Raw genomic sequence first — 21,258 nt, 5'->3', positions numbered from 1 at the left:
AATTTCCCTGTTAATTTGCTCCTCCATAAATTTCCCACTAGTTGGTTGCCTGTAATGTAATCGTACATCTATTGTTTCTTAGCTCTGATAAAATACATTCTCCTCAATCTTTTAGAACATTCTCTCTCTAGCACCATAATGAAAATGCTACATGACCAAAATTGCCACTTCATTGCCTCCTCCTTTCGTTCTTCTCCTTGATGCCTGAACATCTTCTATACAGAACTATTTAGTGCTCAGCTCTTCCATTTTTTGAGCGAAGTCTCCATAATTGCCACAGTATCATATTCCCAAATAGTTATCTGCATCTACCATCCACCAGCATTATTTAACACAATTTTTCATTATTGTGCATTCAAATTAGTGAGTTACCATTCTACTGAGATTTGCATCAATATTCAATCATTTAGAACTAATTGGTTTACACCAGTATACTAAAATCAGCTATAGTTTAATTATTCCTCTAATACCTGTTTATTCAGTCTACTATTGATTACCGTTCTTCAACTGGTGTCCGGGTTCAATACTGAGTCTGCTAAAATTCATAAATCTCTTTTTAAAAAAGTTTTAAAGTTTAAACTTTATTTATTATTTTGACAGTAGGCTTACATTAACACTGCAATTAAATTACTGCAAAAATCTCCCAGTCACTACACTATTTGGCTTCACTGGGTGGGAATCTAGGATGGCCAATGTACCTAACCAGCATGTCTGTCAGATTTTGGGTACACCGAAGCACCTGGTGGAAACCCACACAGATATGGGTTTCATCTTTAGCTATTCTAATGCCATAGAACAGTATATGTCACTTATTTTTTTTGTTAGTGCATTACTTTGGACAAGTTTGCATTGTGCTTCATCTGCCATTGGTCTCTCCATGCACATGTATTATTCAACTCTGTAATTTCTGAGCAGCTTCCTTCACTACCACAACTACTATTCGGCTAATATCATGAGCAAAATCAACACTTTGCATTACATTTCTGAATCCAGGAAATTTATGTAAAATGGACATTATAATAGTCCCAAAAGAGAGTGCTGGGGTTCTCCATTCTGTATTTCCCTCTCCCAGCCCAACACAATTGCTCTCATGAGCTCTTATTATTGCTCACCCATCAAATAGTTTCCTATCAATTCTGGAATTTACTCAGAATCTCCACAGCTTTGGGTATCTTTTGGGTGTAATTTCATAAAACAAGATTGCTTTGAGATATCTCAATGCTGCCTCTAAAATTCAAGTTACTCTGTGAACAAGCTCCATTGGATTGTCATAATTGTCAGGTCATTTAAAAGATTTTAAAACATTTATAAATGTTATTAGTTTAAAGCAGATGAACATGTTTCTATTTGTAAATTATGTAAATATGAAACATTATAAATTGACAATTTATGTTAAGGCGTTAAAAACTATAGGGTTAAAAAATTAATAATGGGAATCCCAACCACAATTCATCTTCAAGTTCAAGTTTTATCTGGACTCAGTCACTTGTTACTGAAACATCTGGAAGTTGTATAGCCATAGTCCACCCATAATATCATTTCTCATATAAATCAAGGAGTTTGGTCAGACAGTACCTTCCTCACTGAGTCGTGTAAAGAAGAACATGACCCTGTCGACATCAATGGGGATGAAATAGAAAGGGTTGAAAGCTTCAAGTTTTTAGGTGTCCAGATTCCAACAACTTGTCCTGGTTCCCCCATGCCAACACTATAGTTAAGAAAACTCACCAACGCCTCTATTTTCTTAGAAGACTAAGGAAATTTGGCACGTTGGCTATGACTCTCACCAACTTTTACAGATGCACCACAGAAAGCATTTTTTTCTGGTTGTATCACAGCTTGGTATGGCTCCTGCTCTGCCCAATTTGGTAAGGAACTACAAAAAGTTGTGAATGTAGCCCAATCCATCACGTGAACCAGCCTCCCATCCATTGACTCTGTCTACACTTTCCACTGCCTCAGCAAAGTAGCCAGCATAATTAAGGACCTCACACACCCAGGACATTCTTTCTTCCATCTTCTTCCTTCAAGAAAAAGGTGCAAATGTCTGAGGTCACGTGCCAACTGACTCAAGAACAGCTTCCTCCCTGCAGCTGTCAGACTTTTGAATGGATTTACCTTGCATTAAGTTGATCTTTCTCTACACCCTCGTTATGACTATAACACTACATTCTGCACTCTCTCGTTTCCTTTTCTATGAATGGTATATTTTGTCTGTATAGCACACAAGAAACAATGCTTTTCACTGGATGATAATACATGTGACAATAATAAATCAAACCAAAATCTATTTTGGTTGCTAAGTCACCAGATTATTATGCTACAATTAATGCTCCTTTCAGTCTTCAGAATTGATTCCTTTATTTTCCATAGGATAAGAATGTTACTTATGGGATGAGTTGTTTATTCCCCTTTCTATGTGTGGACACTCAATATAGACAGGTTTTCATGTGATAGATTCTGATTAAAACCAAAAGTTGGGGAGGGTCATGATGGGATTTGCCATTTTCTACTAAAACAATTTTTAGCCAATAATATTATAATTCCAAGGCTATAATTCACAAATAGAAACATTTCAACTTGTTTTATCTTGATTAAATTTATAAATGTTTTAAAATGATTTAAATATTCTGACCGTTAAGACAATCCCATATAGCTGCTTCACAGCATTAGCAGCTAATGTTTTAGCAGCACTAGTAAGATGTCTCAGCATAAGCTTTAAGTTGCGCTTTATAACTATATAACTTCTATGTACATATGTATGTAAGCTGGTCATGACTAGGCAGTGAACCTCAATTGATATGCATTTAAGTATTTCAGGTCATTCTGTGTGATCTGTGCATTAGGGATAGAGATTAAAAGTTTGACCTAGCTGGTAGTGCGAAAGGAATAGTTGTGAATCACCAGCGTATTTTGCATTCCTTTCAATTTTCTTTTCCATTGATTAAACAGTGTAATTTGTAGTTGCCCATTTTTCCCTACTAGTCAAGATGAATTTTACCTCCTAACTTATTCTATTTTTAACACCACGGGTGGGATTCTCCCAAAAAAGTTCTAAGTGCTGGATTTGTGTAAAAAACTGGAGTAAATCTTGTTTCTCTTCAACGGGACTTTCAAAATGAATCTCCCACACTTTATGCATCACAGAGTGCCCTAGTGTGAATCCCGTTAAAAAGCTGTGTGCATGGCCTATTCCTGCTGGAGAGACTGGCAGCACAGCGCTGAGCGAGCCACTGCGCATGCGCTGATCTGTCAGCCTTGAGACCAATGCATGCACAGTAGCCCCGCACTGTTGGTTTCCAGATTGCTGGCCAGCCTCGTAACCTGCATTGTTGGCCATGTGACCTCCCAACTCCCTGATGGGTGGCCTTCCAGGCATGTCTGGCCAGCTTTTCCCTCCACACCCCCAGTCTCCTTGATCTCCCCTTCCCTGCCACAGTCCCGATCGTCCTTGCAGGCGAAACCCCGCTCCCACCCACACCACCCCGATGGCCAGTATCGATCGCTGGCCTCCTCCCTCTGTCACTGCTGAAAGCTAGTGGCTTGTGCTACCAAATAAGCCTGTTGGACTTTAACCTGGTGTAGTGAGACTTCTTACTATGCTTACCCCAGTCCAATGCTGGCATCTCCACATCATAGCTGAATGAAGCAGACGGTCACCAATCTCCCCCACCCCTCCAGAGGCTGTGCCCCCATTAGGCCCTGCCCCATCTTGCTCCACCCCCTTGGCACTGCCTGATGCCCAGTGGGCAATGGCAAGTTGTTCCCTGGGCATTGCCACTTTGCTCCTTGGGCAGAGCCAGGGGGCCAGGCTGGCACTGCCAAGTGGCAATGCCCAGGGGCACCCCCCCCCCCCCCCTTACCCCTGAACTTCTGAAGGGTCTCCATGGCCCTTCTTCACTCCAACAGGGTTGGGCCACCAGTTTCCCATTAGTGGGGAGCTATTGTAAACCCCAATTGAGTGAAACACCGCTGGCGGTAGAGGGGGAAGGGGAGACTTGTGGGATCGAAGACTTCAGTCCCAGGCCTGCTAATTAAATGTAAATTATATTATAATGAGCATCAAAATAATTTATACTGCTTAGCACCACTTTCTGGCATGGAGCTGAAGGTGCTGGAAATTTGGCAGCTGGAGACACGCGGAGGCCGTAGCTCCCAGTGGGGAGCCCGTTCACACAGCCTCTGCTTGAGTCTCCCAGTGCCGTAAGCTGGGATAATCATCCCCTACATTTAAAATTCCTAGGCACTGACTTAGCACCAACTTACAGTATAAATCATACAAGGGCAAAAGTATTGAGCCCACCATAAAGTGTGATTGTGCATCATTAAAAATGTCACCAGTACTCAGAGACCCATAAATAGCATTTCAAGTACTTTGATCAAAATCTCAACTGCATCCGTACTGTTGTTAAAACAAAGCCAAAATTGCACTTTTTGATGTAGTTTTGATCATAAAAGAAGCATTAGTTGCTACAGGGTGCAACAGTAGATCATTTCTGGGATTCTGGTTCTCTATAAACAAAGTTTCTATTTTCACCAACTAATGTTTGTGTATTTGCACTACAATTCAGATTAGTCTTTGTCCCAGATTTCTTGTTGGGTAAGAAGGAAACAGAAAGCTCTGGAGAGCTAGAATAATTATATGAGACTGGCTGCAGGCCACCATAAGAATTGGCATTATAACATCAAAGTGAGTGAGTTGCTTGGAATCAGTATCCCTCTTGTGTTTCATGTCAAGCCCTCCAAATGCTGGAGTTTCATATGCATTAACATTGTTCCAGCTCTAGTGCAACTGCGAGAGCAAACACATTGTGAATTAATGCAATTCAAATCACTTAAAAGTGCAAATCTGACCTTCCTTCGCTCTTCCCTGTGCCAGTACCACTAACAAGCATGAAAATATATGTCCCAGGGTGAACTGGGCAACATACTATTGCTCTTGTTTCCTTGGAAATTAGAAGAATTGCTAAGCATCTACAGTAGTATAATAAGACCAAAATGGTGAAAGCGCACGGCAATGTGAGCGAGGCATTATTCTTTAATGAAGCCTCCCTCTCATGTTTTGCTACTAAAGTAACAATAACAACAGCTTTCTTAAGAATACTAACTGTCCCTACCCACAATTGAAAGAATGTTGCAGGATGCTGTTTTGTGCAAAATGGAATTGGTTCATAGAATCCCTGTAGTGCAGAAGGACACCATTCGGTCCATTAAGTCTCCACTGATACTCCGGCATCTTACCAAGGCCCTATCCCCACAACCCCATGTATTTACCCTGCTAATCCCCCTAACCTATACATCTTGGGACACTAAGGTGCAGTCCATCTAACCTGCACATCTTTGGACTGTGGGAGGAAACCAGAGCACCCAGAGGAAACTCACGCAGGCACTGGTGGAATGTGCAGACTCCACATAGACAGTCACACAAGGCTGAAATCAAACCCAGTTCCCTGGCACTGTGAGGCAACAGTGTTAACCATTGTGCCATGCCACCCATTTGACTAATGTTGGTGTGGATTTGCAGATTTTAAATAAGTATAAAAACCTTTGGCTCTGTTTGCCTTAAAATATGATATTAGAGGCATTATAAATAATGAAAATAAATTAGATACCAACAGGGCTTGGAGGGCTGATGGGTCTATTCTGTGCTGTACTTTCTTTTTCTTTATACTTTAATGTTTAATTTCAATGTCAATAAATATCTGCATTCCACTCCTTGGCAATAGGTAAATGCATTACCAAAGTAGTACAGAGGAAGCAGGTTTGATTCCAGATGTATACAATGTTGTCTGATCTAAACTAAAGTGGTACTAGGTGCTACAAGTAGTTCACAAGTCCTGGACTAAAGAAAAATAAACTTGTTCTTCTGTTCAATTCTGATTGACTACTTTGCTAGAAAGTGTATATTTGGAAATCAAAGCAGAAGAGCAGGCTCTGGTATGAAACCTGGATCCACAACAAGGATGGCTATTAATGCCTATAGATTCATCCTAACATGAGTGACTGCCTTTGAGACAGAATGAGAGGTATTCTAATTACAAGATATTCACTTACAAAATAACAGTGACAAAAAATAAAAACAATCAACTTAAATAAAAAGAATTTACAAGGATTGCAGGAATAAGAATACATGAAGTTAATGAATCCATCTTACTATTGTTCTCATTGGATAAATCGTTTTAATTATCATTTGCTGTTAGGATATGGGTAAATCTTGCCAAACTACATTTATTGGCCAACCCAAGCTGAGAAACCAATAGTGGACCTTTTCCTTGAAGTGCTGTGTTCTGATGATTGTGCTCACATAATATTGTTAAGTATGAAATTCTTAGGATTTTGATCTACTAACAATGGTGAAATGACAGTATGCATCATAGGAACACCATCATCTAAAAAGATCCCTCCAAATTAGGATGGTTTTGATGGAGAAGGAAGTATTGATGTTGCCATGATTCTGCAGTTGACGTTGTTGGTGGTGGAGGTTTCTCGGTTTGGAGTAACTGTTAAAATAAGTGGGGTGAGTTGCTGGAAGTGCATAACATCAATGGTATAATTTTTAGATACAGTATGCCTGCAGTGGAGAATGGGTTATATGGACTCCAATGGCAGAGGCAGCAAAGAATTTGACTCTCTTGTCCAGGCTATTTTTCAACTTCTTGAATGTTGTTCCAGCTGGACATATCTAGAAAAGTGGAGAATATCCCATCATATTCTTAATGTGAGCTATGTAGATGGTGCAGAACTCTAGAGAGGTCAGTAGGTGATCTATTCATCACAGAGTACCCAGTCTCTGCACTGCCTTTGGACTTATTGGGCCCGATTTTACCATTGTGTCTGGGCACGAAAACATGGTACAGACAGGCATGAGGCTATTAATGCAATCCGCGCCTGCATCCATGCAGATGGCCACTTTACTGAGACGCAGGAATGGCCGCGATCCAATTCATGCCTGAAACAGGTGCAATGACTATTTAAATGCATTTGCATGCATTTCAATTGAACTTATGAACTGCCGCCCAACTTTATCAGCATTTCCACCTCTATCACCGCGTTCGCCAATCCAGAATTGCACCAAAATGAACATGCTGAATAAAAGTCTGAATTGGGTGCTCCAGCTGCTGAAGAGGTGAGTTCAGAGCTTCCAATGGCTCTCTGACTTGATCATTGGTGGGGGGGGAGGCGAGTCAGATCATTCTCCGGTTGTGGGGGGAAGGGAGGAGGGCAAATCATTGTCTGGCGAGGGGGAAGGGAAGCAGGTCAGATGTACCTCTGATGGGGGGAGGGGAGTGAGGTCAGATCATTCCCTGAGGGGAGTGAGGCCAGATCATTCTCAGGTGCGGGCAGGGAGGGAGGCCAGGTCATTCTCTGCGGGGGTGGGAGTGAGGCCAGATCATTGTCTGGGGGGGAGTGAGGCCAGATCATTCTTGGGGGTGGGGCAGGAAGTGAGGCCAGATCATTCTTGGGGGGTGGGGCAGGAAGTGAGGCCAGATCTTTCTCTGGGGGGGAGGGAGGAGTGAGGCCAGATCATTCTCTTGGGGGGCAGGGGGGGAGTGAGGCCAGATCATTCTCTTGGGGGGCAGGGGGGGAGCAAGGCCAGATCATTCACTGGGGACGGGGGGAGTGAGGCCAGATCATTCTCAGGGTGGGGAGTGGAGACAGGTGGGTAACGTGTATCTCTGGTGGTGGGGGGGGGGGGAGGGGGGGAAGGCCCGATGTATCTCTGGTGGGGAGGGGGAGGCCAGATGGATCTCTGGTGGGGGAGGGGAGCACAGGAGGTCTGCTGCCACTTTGCAGGCAGTCAGTGGAGGAGAAGGGGGCAGGGAGAGTCATGATCGATCTGGGTAGTTGGGGGGGGCGGTGGGTGGATAAGGGGGACAGTGATGTCTGTGGGGCGCCATCGTTTCCGCTTTTCACTCCTGGGTCATTATGTCCACTTTTCACTCCCGGGAGCAATCTGACACAGGCAGGTTTCTTCAAATTTTTTCCAACTGTGCCTGCACGGTCCAAAGCTCTGATCATTTTGGGAGCACTAGGCCCCGCCCACAGCGTGATTCAAACTTGCAAATTTTTTTTCAGACTAAATGCTAATGGGGGTGCCTGAAAGCAGATCTCCAAGTCAGATCTGAATTGCACCCAAGTTCAGCACTTCGAATGAAAATGGTAAAATCAGGCCCAATGTGTTATGCTTGGTCCAGTTAAGTTTCTGATCAGTATTAATTCACATGATGTTAATAATGTGGGGGGGTGCGGGGGGTGGGGAGAGGATTCAATATTCATGATGTCACTAATGGCCAATAGGAACCCCTCTTGATTGGGACTTCTCTTGAGGAAGTTCTTTACCTAGTATTTATGTAGTGTGAACGTTATCTGCTATTTGTCAGTCCCATGGATTGCATCCATGGCTGGAATGTTACAGTCATTCACGCCAATGGGTTTTCCCATCTCGCTGCAGTGAATGGAGATTTGGCTGGATGCCAAATTCGATTACCTCATTGCAGCAGGAGCATGGCGTGAATGGCCAGTAAGATTACAGAATCTATGCAAGAGATAACAGAGATTTTTAAAAATTCATTCATGTAGGCATTGTTGGTTACGCCAGTGTTTATTTCACTTCCCTAATTGTCCTTGAGAAGCTGGTGGTGAGCTGCCTTCTTGAACTGCTGCAATCCATGTGGTATCGGTACATGCATATACTGTTGTAGAAAGAGGTTCAGGATTTTGATTCAATGAAAGTAAAGGAATTGTGACATACTTCCAAGTCAGAATGGTGAGTGGCTTGGAGGGAACTTTCAGGTGGTGGTGTTCATATATATGTCTGCTGCCCTTGCCCTTCTACATGGTAGTGGTCCTGTGTTTGGAAGATGCTGTGCAAGGATCCTTAGTGAGTTCCTGCAGCACATCTTATAGATAGGACACAATGCTGCTGGCATTCCTTTCTGCACTCTCCATTGAACTGTACATTGGTGATGAAAGCACTGAATGTTTATGGATGGAGTGCCAATCAAATGGTCTGCTTTGTCCTGGATGGTGTCAACCTTCCTGAGTGTTGTTGGAGCTGCCAGTGGAAAGTATGTGCTCTGTAGATGGTGGACAGACTTTGGAAGTCAGGGGATGAATTACTTGCCGTAGAATTCCTTCCCTCTGACTTGCTCTTGTAGCCACAGTACTGATGTAGTTAGTCCAATTCAGTTTCTGGTCAATGGTAACCCCTAAAATATTGATTGTGGATGATTCAGCGAAGATGATTGGGTCTAGGACTGAGGAACTCCTGCAGTGATATCTGGAGCTGATATGATTGACCTTCACCAACCTCCACTATCTTCCTTTGTGGTAGGTAAGGCACCAACCAATGGACAGTTTTTCCCTTGATTCCCACTGATTACAGTTTTGCTCAGTCTTCTTGACATCACATTTAGTCAAATACCGTCTTGATGTCAAGGGCAGTCACACTGACCTCACCTCTGGAGTTCAGCAGCCCATATTTGAACCAAGATTGCAAAAGTTCAGGAGCTGAGTATCCCTGGTGCAATCCAAACTGCGCATCAGTGAGCAGGTTATTGCTATGCAAGTGTTGCTTGATGGCACTGTTGATGACTCCTTCCATCACTTTCCTGATGATTGAGTGTAGACTGATTGAGCAGTAATTGGTTGTGTTGGGTTTGTTCTCCCCTTTATGTACAGGACACACCTGGGCAATTTCCATGTTGGCGGGTGGTTACCAGTGTTGTAACTGCACTGGAACAGCTTGGCGAGGGACGCGGTACATTCTGGAGCACAAGTCTTCAGTTCAATTGCCCATGGCCTTTGCAGTATTCAGTACCTCCAGTCGCTTTTTGAAATCACATGGAGAAAGTCAAATTGGCTGATGATAATCATCTGTTATACTAAGGAGGTCGAAATGAATCATTCAGTTGGCACTTCTGGCTGAAGATTGTTGCAAATGCTTGAACCTTATGTTTTTGCTGATGTGCTCCTCCATCATTAAATATGGGGATATTTGTGGAGTTTTCTCCTTCAGTGGGTTGTCCAGTTAGTTGTTCAACACCATCCAGAACTGGATGTGGCTGGACAGCAGAGCTTGGATCTGATTCATTGGCTGTGAAATCATTTAGCTCTATCACTTTCTATTTACGCTATTTAGCGAGCAAATAATTTGGTGTGCAACTTCACCAAATTCATACCTCATTTTTAAGTGTGCCTGGTGCTGCTCCTGGTATTCCTTTTTGCACTCTTCATTGAACCAGGGTTGATCCCCTGGCTTAGGGGATATGCCGGACCATAAGATTGTGGTTGAGTACATTTCCAATGCTGATGGCCTACCGTGCCTCATTGTCACCCAGTCTTAAATTGCTAGATCTGTTTGAAACCTATCCCATTTAGAATGGTTGTAGTACTACACAACATGAGGGGGGGTATCCTTAATGTGAAAATGGGATTTTGTCTCCACAAGGACTGTACGGTGGTCACTTCTACTGATACTGTCATGACAGATGCATCTGCGGCAGGCAGGTTGGTGAGGATGAGTTCAAGCATGTTTTTTCCCTCTTGTTGGTTCCCTCACTTCCTTTTGCAGACCCAATCTTGCAGCTATGTCCCTTACAACTCTGCCAGCTCAATCTGTAGTGGTATTAGAGACACTCTTGGTGATAGACATTGTCCACCATCCAGAGTACATTCTGCACCCTTGCCACCCTCAGTGCTTCATAAGTACTGATTCATAAGCTGAGGAGGGGGAGATATTGTGATAATCAGCAGGAAGTTTCCTTACCCATGTTTAGGGTCCAGAGTTGATGTTCCCTGGACAACTCACTCCCCCTGTGCTGCCACTTCTGCTGGTTATGTCCTCCCATTGAACACACCCAAGGATGATGATGGTGGTGTCTGGGACATTGCCTGTAAGGTATGTTGATGCCAAGTGGTCCATCCAGTTTTATTACCTATTGACTTTCTAGTGGTTTGATACAACTGATAAAGATAATTCATTAGAACATAGTGTAGTGCCGGAGGACTAGTGGATAGCTGATGTAATGCTTCCTCTGTAATACAGTAAAGCAAAGGGATATTTGCTGAATTCGTGCTCCATTAAAAACTCCTCCAACAAGGAAGTTGCACATACTAGCCTATGGCTAGACCTGGATAAAATAGGGTATAAGGCACAGAAACAAGCTATTTAGTCAAACTAGACCATGCTAGTGTTTATCTACTTGAGCCCCCTCCCAACTTTCCTCACTGAAATCTATATCATCAATTTTTCATTTCACCCTCATGTATTTGCCTAGTTTCCCCTTAACTGCATCATACTATTTACTTCAACCACTCTCTGACATAGTTGCACATTCTTAACACTCTTTGGTTAAAGAGGTTTCTTCTCAATTCCCTATTGAATTCTTACTGAGTACCTTATACTGATAGCCTTTAATCATGTTCTTCCCAATACAGTAAACATTCTTCCTGTATTCATTCATTATAATTTTAAACACCTCAATTAGCCTTCTTTTTCAAGGGAGAAGTGATCCAGCCTATCAATCCTTTCCTGACATATGCACCCATACATTTCTTGTACCATCGTTGTAAATGTTATCTGCACCCTCTTGGTGCCCCTATATCTTTTGCTTATAACATACTGACCAAACTTTAAGGGCAGGATTTTCCAGCCGTGCTCACCCCAAGGCCGAAAATTCTCACTCGAGGTCAGTGGACCTTTGCATGGTCTGTCCCCGCCTATCACAATTCCTGTGGTGGGTGGGATGGGAAAATTCTGCCCTAAATGTGATCTTAACATTGTTTGATATTGGTTGAGCACAACTTTCCTGCTTTTCAATTCCATCCCTCTAGAAATAAAACCTAGCACTTGGTCTGTTTTGTTATGGCCTTGACTGGCACAATTTTTAGTGATTGGTGTCTTTGTACTTCACAATCCCCTTGTTCCTCTAACTAATCTAGACATGCATCTCCCAAGTAATAATTATTTGCCCACTCTGCAAGCTTATTTACATGCTCCTGTAATTTACTGCAGCCCTCCTCAGTATTGGCTATCCTTCCCAATTTGAGCCAATGATAAATTTAGAAATTTGGTTTTTGACTCCAAAGTCAAAATCGTCAATGCAGCACTGATCCTTGTGGAACACCACATCCTGCCTTCTATTACTCTGAATAGATACCCTTTATGCCTATAGCCTGTTTTCTGCTTTGAAATTCACTGGCAATCCATTCTGCCACTTGGCCCTAACTCCACACAATTTGACCTTATTCATTAGTCTAATATGGAGGACCTTATCAAAGGTCTTTGAAAAATTCAGAAAAATTACATCAACTACATTACCATTGTCTACCCTCTATTATGTACATGAGGGATTGCATAGTGGCACAGTGGTTAGCACAGCTGCCTCACGTCGCCAGGGATTTGGGTTTGATTCCTGGTTTGGGTCACTGTCCATGCAGAGTTTGCATGTTCTCCTGGTATCTGCGTGAATTTCCTCTGGTTTCCTCCCACAATCCGAAAGACGTGCTGGTTAGGTGCATTGGCCATGCTAAATTGTCCCTCGGTGTACCCAAAAAGGTACCAGAGTGTGGTGACTAGGAGATTTTCACAGTAACTTCACTGCAGTGTTAATGTAAGCCTATTTGTGACTAATAAATAAACTTTAAGATCAACAGAGTTGGTCAAGTAAAATTTTTCCTTTTGAATCCATGTTGATTATTTATTATTATTTTTCTTACTTCTAGATGTTCTTATGTTTTCTCATTTAGTAAGGATTCCATTATTTCTCCTGCCATCCATATTAAGCTGACTGGACAATTTCTGTTCCTATTTTTAAATATAAGCTATTGGGGCTATAAGCCCAAGATTAGTCCTTGCAGGAAGTCCTGCATTTCCTAAGTTGCAATGGTTGGAAACCATGATTATGATCTTCCGTATTAATATATCCATTATGTAACTATAGTCATTGGGAAAAAAATTTTAATCCTATTGATCTGAGTTTTTCAGGGTCTTGTGGTGCAAAACTGAGTCAAATGTTGCCTTGATGACAAGGGCAGCTATTCTCATTTATCTGGTATTTACTCTGGCATCAAACATTTAGATCAAGCTGCAATTAATTGTAGAACTGAAAGTTTCTGGCACGACGTAAAAGTAAGCATTAGGAAAGGGGATTTGGTTAATAAATGTCTCTCTGTGGCACTGTTGATGACTCCTAATGTAAAGTAAAGCTGTTGCCAACTAAATATTTCTGCTTGAGGCTAAACCCCGACTAAGGCACAGAACTATAAACGCTGTTGAAATATAAGTTAATTCTGGCTACCAGTTGCGCATCCAGCGCCGGCATCTCCACATCATGACTACCAATTGTACAGGCTGAGATTACCTTTTAGGTAATGTGGAGTGCTCGTCCATGCTAATCGGCATTGGCTCTGGTCCTTGTAGGCTTAACTTTTAACCCACATCTTCAACTAGCAATCCCGCAATGATAACCCAAACGCTACAATATCCTCCAGCAATGCATCTCACCCTGAAGATTTCCTCTCACTCCAATACCGCAGCCACCATCTCACCCCCTTTCAATCATTTGGCCTAATCTTTCCTGGCATACGTTTTGCGGTGGCAATTTGCAAACTGCATTGGGACGTCAGTACATTAAAACCGCTGTATAGGTGCAGGTTATTGTTGGTGGATTACTTATGTATAGAATATGTGGAGATTGAGATGTACAGGACGTATCACTCAAAATCACCTTGAAAGGCAATGGAGCAAGTGCCTCTATGGAAAAGTGTAGAAACTCAAAATGGGAAAGTATGGTAGTGGGGAAATGTGGTTCCAATGGCCAGGCTCGATATGAGGGCTAAAAGACACAGTATTCACCCCTACCCAGTTGATTGGTAAAATGTCAAAGCTAATCAATAGCCGACAGATATTTAGGTGGCACAAACACATGCGAGCCCAGGTTCCTTCCGATAACCTGCGCTTCAGTGGTTCCAATAATAGGTAAGATGAAATAAAAGAGACAAAGTTGGAAATGTACATCAACTACCATTCCATGACAAGAGAAAAACGGTTGGTTAATCTTTCCGCCAGAAACCATTCTTCAGAACTAGTGTCTTCGATATTTTCCACCGGCTACCCCGCCCCGCCCCCCCCACCCCGCCACCTCCCCACTTTAAGTTAATTGTGGCGATTTTAATTCCTTTTTTTAAAATCTGGTGAAGATTCTGAGACTAATTGTATTTTCACAGTTCTCGTCTGGTGTGGTGTTTCCTGCAATAACCACACTGAAGATTTCTTTTTTTGAGTGCTGCTGATATATCGGAAGGGAGTTAATTCTCTATTTACCCGTCCAGCGGCGGTGAGTTTGGGTCTGCGAAAATGTCACACCCCCATCCTCCAAGTCTTCGCCGTTATTCTGTGAGGATGGTGTCAATCAAAGCGCACTCCTCGCCTCACAGCTTGAACTTCGCCAAGTAATCGGAACAGTTTCACACACGCGTTAGGACACTTATTCCGCATTAAATTGCGGATTGCCTACAAAAGTCAGATCGGAAAGCTTAATCCTAAAGCCGTGATATTCTTCCCGATTTCAGCTCTCACAATAAATCTGATATATTTCTGGTTCAGTAGGTGAAAACATTCGGATGAAACTTGGTGGTTCTTGTTGACCTTTTCCTCAATGTATGGTAACACATACCGTGCCTAGCTCCCAGGAAAGAAATTGGCACTTCTACTCATTCGTGATTGAGAACCGCGACTGTGCAATGGTGACACTGAGGTATCTGTCCATGCAAAGTCACTCCTGGGACTCTCTCTGGAATATATCGCTCCTAGGTTTTGTTTAGATCTATGTTTTACGTCGCCCTCTGCTACTTCTGTTGATTCTTATTCTGACGGTGAAAAAAAACAACCCGACTATCGCTAGTTTAAAATCCCCTTCCTATCCAAAGTTAGAAAACGATCTGAGGGAAGATTATAGCACGGGACATATTTCACGCTGACGGAGAATTCTCCTCTCTTCGATTCCATTTATACTCTTATTCCATTGAGAGGATGGATCCTGCTCATAGCGACATGTACAACTCATTAACCGTCCTGATGACCGAGAGCTAACTAGCATGCTTATCCAAGCGATACTATTTTTAAAAGGACGTATAAGAAATACGTATTTTCTTTCTAGTTAGCTCAATCAACTTCAGCAAAGTTGGAATGTGTGCATTGTGTACACGCTGCAATTCAACACATTTCAGACGGAACTGAAATGTCTGTCGACGTTTATAATGACAATATCGTTTACCACTAACCGAGCTTAATAGTACAGCCTTGCAAATGCAAATGGCAAGATGCCGTATCAATAGCTTCTTCTGATTTGGTCCGTCAGTCAGCGCTCGACGGGTTGTTAACATTTCTGCTTCTTTCTGCCTATTGAAGAAAGGCGCCGGGATGGAAGATTAACAGAAATAGGCAAACCCTTAAAAATGACGTTATTCACATCTTGACATATTAGCCATAATGAATTGTTTGTTGGGTAATAACTATATGTCCTCCCTTTATACCACAGGTACCTAGCTAGCTGTTTGACCCTCATTCTCGCTTTATTGGGCCGGATATTTGTTTGAAATTTAAAATAAACTCCCAAGCAAACGCTGGGGTATATTTAAATGGCCCAAAATCTCTGTCCGGAATGACCCTGGTTTCTCTTTCTCTCCCCGAATATCTTTATTTGTTATTTCCTTCACTCGCTCGGTTTTTCTCATTATTTTCTCTCCCTCCCTCTCGCATGTGTGAGTACCATACTTGCTCTCTGATTTGGGGCTTCAAACTGGCTTTTTTCCTTTGAACTTGGCTATTGGCAGAAAAGCTAAAGATGGTGACAGTAAAGTAAGGTGGTGTTCCGACAAAAAAGTACACACACGCGGAGTCAGTAGAGTTTATAGATTTCATAACCGTAAACCTTTAAAAGACGAGTAACTAACATTTTGAACTGGTTAATGTAAAATTTTGCGGATGTTGCTGGCTTCATTTAATTTCGAGGCCTCATTTGGTTAGTGACTGGCGAGCCCAAAACAAGACAATCTCTGATAGGAAATGCACGGAAACATACGATCTATTTCCGAGCTCCAATCAAATAAAGTTTAAAGCAACATAAATCCATCAATAGCCTGGGCTCGGCCAGCTGCACAGGTAATGTGAGTGCTGCAGAATCTCAAGGGGACCTTTTATCCTTAAAGAGAAGCTAAGTTGATATTTTTGTAACAGTCCGGTTTTTATATAAGCGCCGATATTAAACCGTAGCTTCAGCTTGAATGACCGGAGCCAACCGCATTATCTTGCTGTCCATTGGCATTTCCGCACTCGCTCACTATTCAGGCCGACCGCACACTGCGTTCAACACAGAAGCATCTTCTATTGGCCGAGCAGTCCTCCTAAATAGGTGTAAATGAAACTAGAATCGTGTCGGGATTTTTTTCTCTCTCCTCTAGTCCCTGAGCGACTGTCATGTGATAATGAAGAGCAACAAAGCGCTGAAGGGAGCTGCAGGGGTCTCTGCATCTGTGATCACAACAAGGCTCGTTAGCTCACACAACACAAGTGTGCACTCCTCGGCCTCTTTATCTCCTAGCGAGACAGCACGGAGCTTTTTCAACCCGCATCTACAACTCTGGCATTTTCAACAGTGCAGCACACGAGCAGGGGAATTGCTTCAGCACCTTGGCGATCAGAGATTGTATGGAATCTTGTGCAAGAAACTCAACTCGATCCTCATCAGCTCCGCTTCCAGTGCGAGGTGCTTTGGTGAATTTTGTGCTTGCTTGTTTCCCTTTCGTAGTTTAACAACATGCCTCGTCCGGGGAAAAATTCCTACAGTGATCAGAAGCCTCCTTACTCGTACATCTCACTGACTGCGATGGCCATCCAGAGTTCTGCGGAGAAGATGCTCCCCTTGAGTGAGATTTACAAATTTATCATGGACAGGTTTCCTTATTACAGGGAGAACACTCAGCGGTGGCAGAATTCCCTCCGCCACAATCTCTCCTTCAACGACTGTTTCATCAAGATCCCGCGCAGACCCGACCAGCCAGGCAAAGGCAGTTTCTGGGCTCTCCACCCCGACTGTGGAGACATGTTCGAGAATGGGAGCTTCCTCCGCCGTCGTAAGAGGTTTAAGGTGCACCGCTCAGAACATTTGTCCGCCAAAAATTCGCAAATGATCCATTATTTTCAACACCACCACCACCACCAGCAGCAACAAGCCAAGTTGGGGTTGGCCACACCGGAGACGGCCCCAGGTATGGGGCGCCTGCCCCAGTTCCAGCCCTATGGAGTCAACGGGCCCCAGTCCACTGGATTTAAACACCCGTTTGCCATCGAGAACATCATTGGCAGGGACTATAAGAACATGATGGCCAGCGGACTTCCTTTAGCCTCTGTAATGCATCACCTTGGTTACCCAGTTCCCAGCCAGCTCAGTAACATGGTGGGATCCATGTGGCCTCATGTTGGTGTCATAGACTCCATGGCCCCCATGCCAGTTTCTCCAGATTACAGCCCATTTGGGGTGCCCATGAAGACAATCTGTCACCCAGGCACACAGACTATGCCAGCCGTCCCCGTGCCCATCAAACCTACAGTGTCCCTGGCGTCCATCTCCACAATGCCAGCCCCAGGAGGCCTGCCAGGCAGTCCCACGCAGATCTGCCCGTCTTCATCTTCAACCTCTTTGCATCCAGATCAGACTCGATCAGCCTCCACTGAGAGCAAAACTAGCTCATTACACTCCGTGCTAGTTCATTCTTGAGGACGAATGGACTGACATATAGATCCATTTTTAATAGGGGAAAAAGTTGATTAAAGATGATGTGAAAAGGGTTCATTACAGCAGAGAACTGTTTTGTCCCAAGGCTCATAAATCCTTGTCATTTAGACATATTTCAGGGAAATGTTTTAATAGCGAATTTACAGGTAAGACCATCCAGTTTCTGTAAATGAATCGCTGGTGATCTGAAAATACAAAGTAAAATAGGAAGTTGTATGTTCCTGGAATAATTCCCTGGATATGAGAATATATTTTCATCGTTGATTCTGAATCGTTATTTGTGAGTATTTAAATCTGCAACTTATCCTTCTGTGTGCCTGGAGTTTTGTTATATTCAGAATTCACCAGATAGTACTGATGATCCGAGTTTTCCATTGACTTCCAAAACGGGATGTCGTTAAACAACTGTGGTTCAAAAACAAGCTAAGTGGAACCGTGTGAAGTGAAACAGACACAAAAGAATGATTTCTAAACTTACTCACATCCGCGAAGCTGAAAAATAGATAGCGTCCAGCAGGAATTTGATGAGGTTTGAAATGACTTGTTTACTTGGCGGTCAAATCAAAAACTATTTGAAACGGGAATACGTTTAAACGGCGCGGCGTAAGTTAGTGAAGTGAGTAAGTTTAGAAATTGCAGTCCAAAGCAGTCTCATTTTCGCAACACAGATACCATTTCTAGATCGCGACCATTTCGTGTTATTACTTTCACAAGTTGTACAAATGGAAACTGGTGGGTCGGTTTTGCGGGATAGAGACATCGCTTGACTCTTTACTCCAAAATCATGGATTTCTTTTAGGCACATTGATGCATTCATTGCGCAATGAATAATGACAGTGGGCTAACTCTTGTAGGTTGTTCCACGTTTACATGCCTGCACAGTTCAGAAACATACAGTCTTTAAACACGCGTAATCAATGGTTTGAACGTTGTCCAAACAAAACCGCGAATTACGGTGTAACATTTGTGAGACGCCCGTGTTCACTATTGGACCGAATTACTTCAGAGCATTGACTTCAAACACATGGATAGAAAACAAAGAAAAAAAGTATTCCTTTTGGTAGAAAAACATGTTAAAGGGGAATTACTCTTTTGAAAGCTATATCTGGGCACAGGTTTTAACAGAATTTGCATGAGAAGTGCCACACTTTTTTAAACCGGAAACTTTTTCAAAATTCGCACTTTTATGCGACATGGAAGCTTATACTCATTTGAAGTGAACAGGCGCGATTGAAATTGTCCAATAGTTTCCACACTGTGGCGACCTCAAGTTAGCCTACAGATCGTTAAAAGAGGGGCAGTAACTCCTGACAGGCACACATTTCCTTTAGCAAGACAGAGAAAGAGAAAAAAAACTCTGCTTTTCACATCATCTTTGTATTGAGTAGAAATTTCAGGTTTTGTCCCCTTTTACTTCCCTTTCCCTTTGCCTTTCTTTTGGCACGTAGCGTGGTTTCATTGTGATGTTAAATATGGTGCGATCAAAACCACAGCAGACAATGTGATAGCACTTTACGAGCAAAAGCTGACTGGAATTGCTGGATTGTGAATATAGATGTATAGTAAACTCGTCGTGAAAGATGGTTCCAACTTCCGTTCGTTTTGTACATATTGGTATTGAATATTTCATCTGTGAATAATTGTTCAGAACAGTTTGTGTATATTGTACACAGGAGCTTTTATCGGAAAAAATGGTTATTAAATATTTCCCGTCCACTATGTGTTTTACTATTTTTTCATGTAAATATGGTTTAAACTATGCTTGACACTGAAAAGAACCTAAAATGCACTCCTGCTGAATCAGTTAACACGGGCCATTGAAACATGGATAGATACAGAAGTGCTCTTTCCGAGCATTCTCCCTGTGCAGACTCTGCTCTCAATATATACCAACTTTTTGTCCTATCCAGTTTTCAACGTAATAATTTCGATGATAGTATCCAGTGCAAATGGTCAGCTGGGACCCCCGAGGAAAACTATTTGCCTCCCAGCCAACGTCTCCAAATCTGTGTCTGAATAGATTCTTCGGGTTTCAAATTCAACAGATGAGAGATGAAAGTGATGTTGCACACAAGTCACATTGTTTAAAAGTGAATCCATTTGAAATCCCATGCATCGAATGTAATAAAGTTAACCCAAAGCAGATACCTGAGCAAAAGGTGAGTTGGCTTTTATCATGGAAATAGTGGGAATAGCAGGAAAGGGTTTTGTTCCGAAAAGATTAAAACAGCAAATTACAATTTAAGCCCCACCCCCGTCTTTTTCAGACATAAGTTTATCAATTCGTTGCCTACGTGTTCCCATCCACGGGTTTTTAAAGGTAATTGATTTTTGAACATTTATTTTGATTTTGCTTGATTTTTCTCATTCCTGTTTGAGAACTTGGGAAATAACTGATCGAGTGAATGGGCGAAAGACGCTCCCAAGAGATGACAGAAGAGAAAGTGAATCGTTTTACTTCGGAGTTGAACTCTCTAACGTATGCTAGTTCAATTAGACATGTCTTTTCAAAAAAAATGTACAAGCCCGGATTCAGAAAGAGTAACATACAAGGAGCAGTGATCAGACTAAACTCCCCGCCGCACAGAAATGTCTGTTATTAACCTGTTGCCATTTCAAATTGAACTGAGCTAGCAATTAGTCCCACATGTATCGTTTTTTGGTTCGTTAAACAAAATCTATGAGCATTCACTGAACTGATTAGAATATGATTCAGTCATGTAGGGCTATATTCCCGTGATCGCATTCAGTGTAAAGTACTTTGGACATAGTATTGTGCAATACACTGACACCAACAATCAAATGCTGATACATACCAAACAACTTCGAAGAGCTTAAAGGGAAACAAAATTTTCGAGGAGTCCAAAGACTAAAATCGCCACCATGAGTAATTTCATTACTTTTAATCATTTATCCGCGATTTGCAACGACTTGTTGTTTTGGTACCATTCTGGAGCAGGGTAAAATTTCATTTAATTCAATCTTCGAATATCGAACTGCTGTGGGAACATCCATGACAGAATTCAATTTTTAAAAGTAAAACAGAGAAGACAGAACAAGAAAGAAAAATGCGAAGATCATCAACATTTGAAAGAAATCCACTGCTTTAATATTCATGTCTTGAATATCTCCAAGGAGCAATAGCATCAATACTTGTTGACCTTCGATGATTTACACATTGAACACAGACAGCAACTAATAAGTGATTGTTGTTGACAATTCAATCACAATGTTTAACTGTCACATTAAACCCATTTTTTTTCTCGGTATAACGACATCAGTTATCTTCCAAGCCTCTGTAATCTTGATGCGGCACAACGAGCAGAAGTAGAAATGTGATTTTATTTTTGTATAGGGATGTACCGATATCAATATCTGCAAACAGTTGCCCTCCACTATCACGTTACAATTGAACTGACATTTCTCATTATTTGTGAATAATTATCCAATATGCCTGCAA

At 42.3% G+C, this 21,258-nt stretch overlaps 1 protein-coding gene across 1 annotated transcript; it reads left to right on the top strand.

Annotated features, from left to right (window-relative positions):
• Positions 1-16,820: 16,820 nt before the first annotated feature.
• On the top strand, positions 16,821-17,780 carry foxb2 (forkhead box B2). Its single transcript, XM_080189682.1, has one exon. The coding sequence runs from the start codon at positions 16,821-16,823 to the stop codon at positions 17,778-17,780; it is 960 nt and encodes a 319-aa protein (XP_080045808.1).
• The last annotated feature ends 3,478 nt before the right edge of the window (positions 17,781-21,258 follow it).

The sequence above is a fragment of the Carcharhinus amblyrhynchos genome, chromosome 5, assembly GCF_965287045.1.
Source record: "Carcharhinus amblyrhynchos chromosome 5, sCarAmb.v2.hapA, whole genome shotgun sequence".
NCBI lineage: Eukaryota > Metazoa > Chordata > Chondrichthyes > Carcharhiniformes > Carcharhinidae > Carcharhinus > Carcharhinus amblyrhynchos.
This window is presented reverse-complemented; position numbering and strand designations above follow the sequence as displayed.

Bases quoted from the DNA above. Each gene is read 5' to 3' on its own strand.
- foxb2 (XM_080189682.1), top strand. From the start codon at position 16,821: ATGCCTCGTCCGGGGAAAAATTCCTACAGTGATCAGAAGCCTCCTTAC.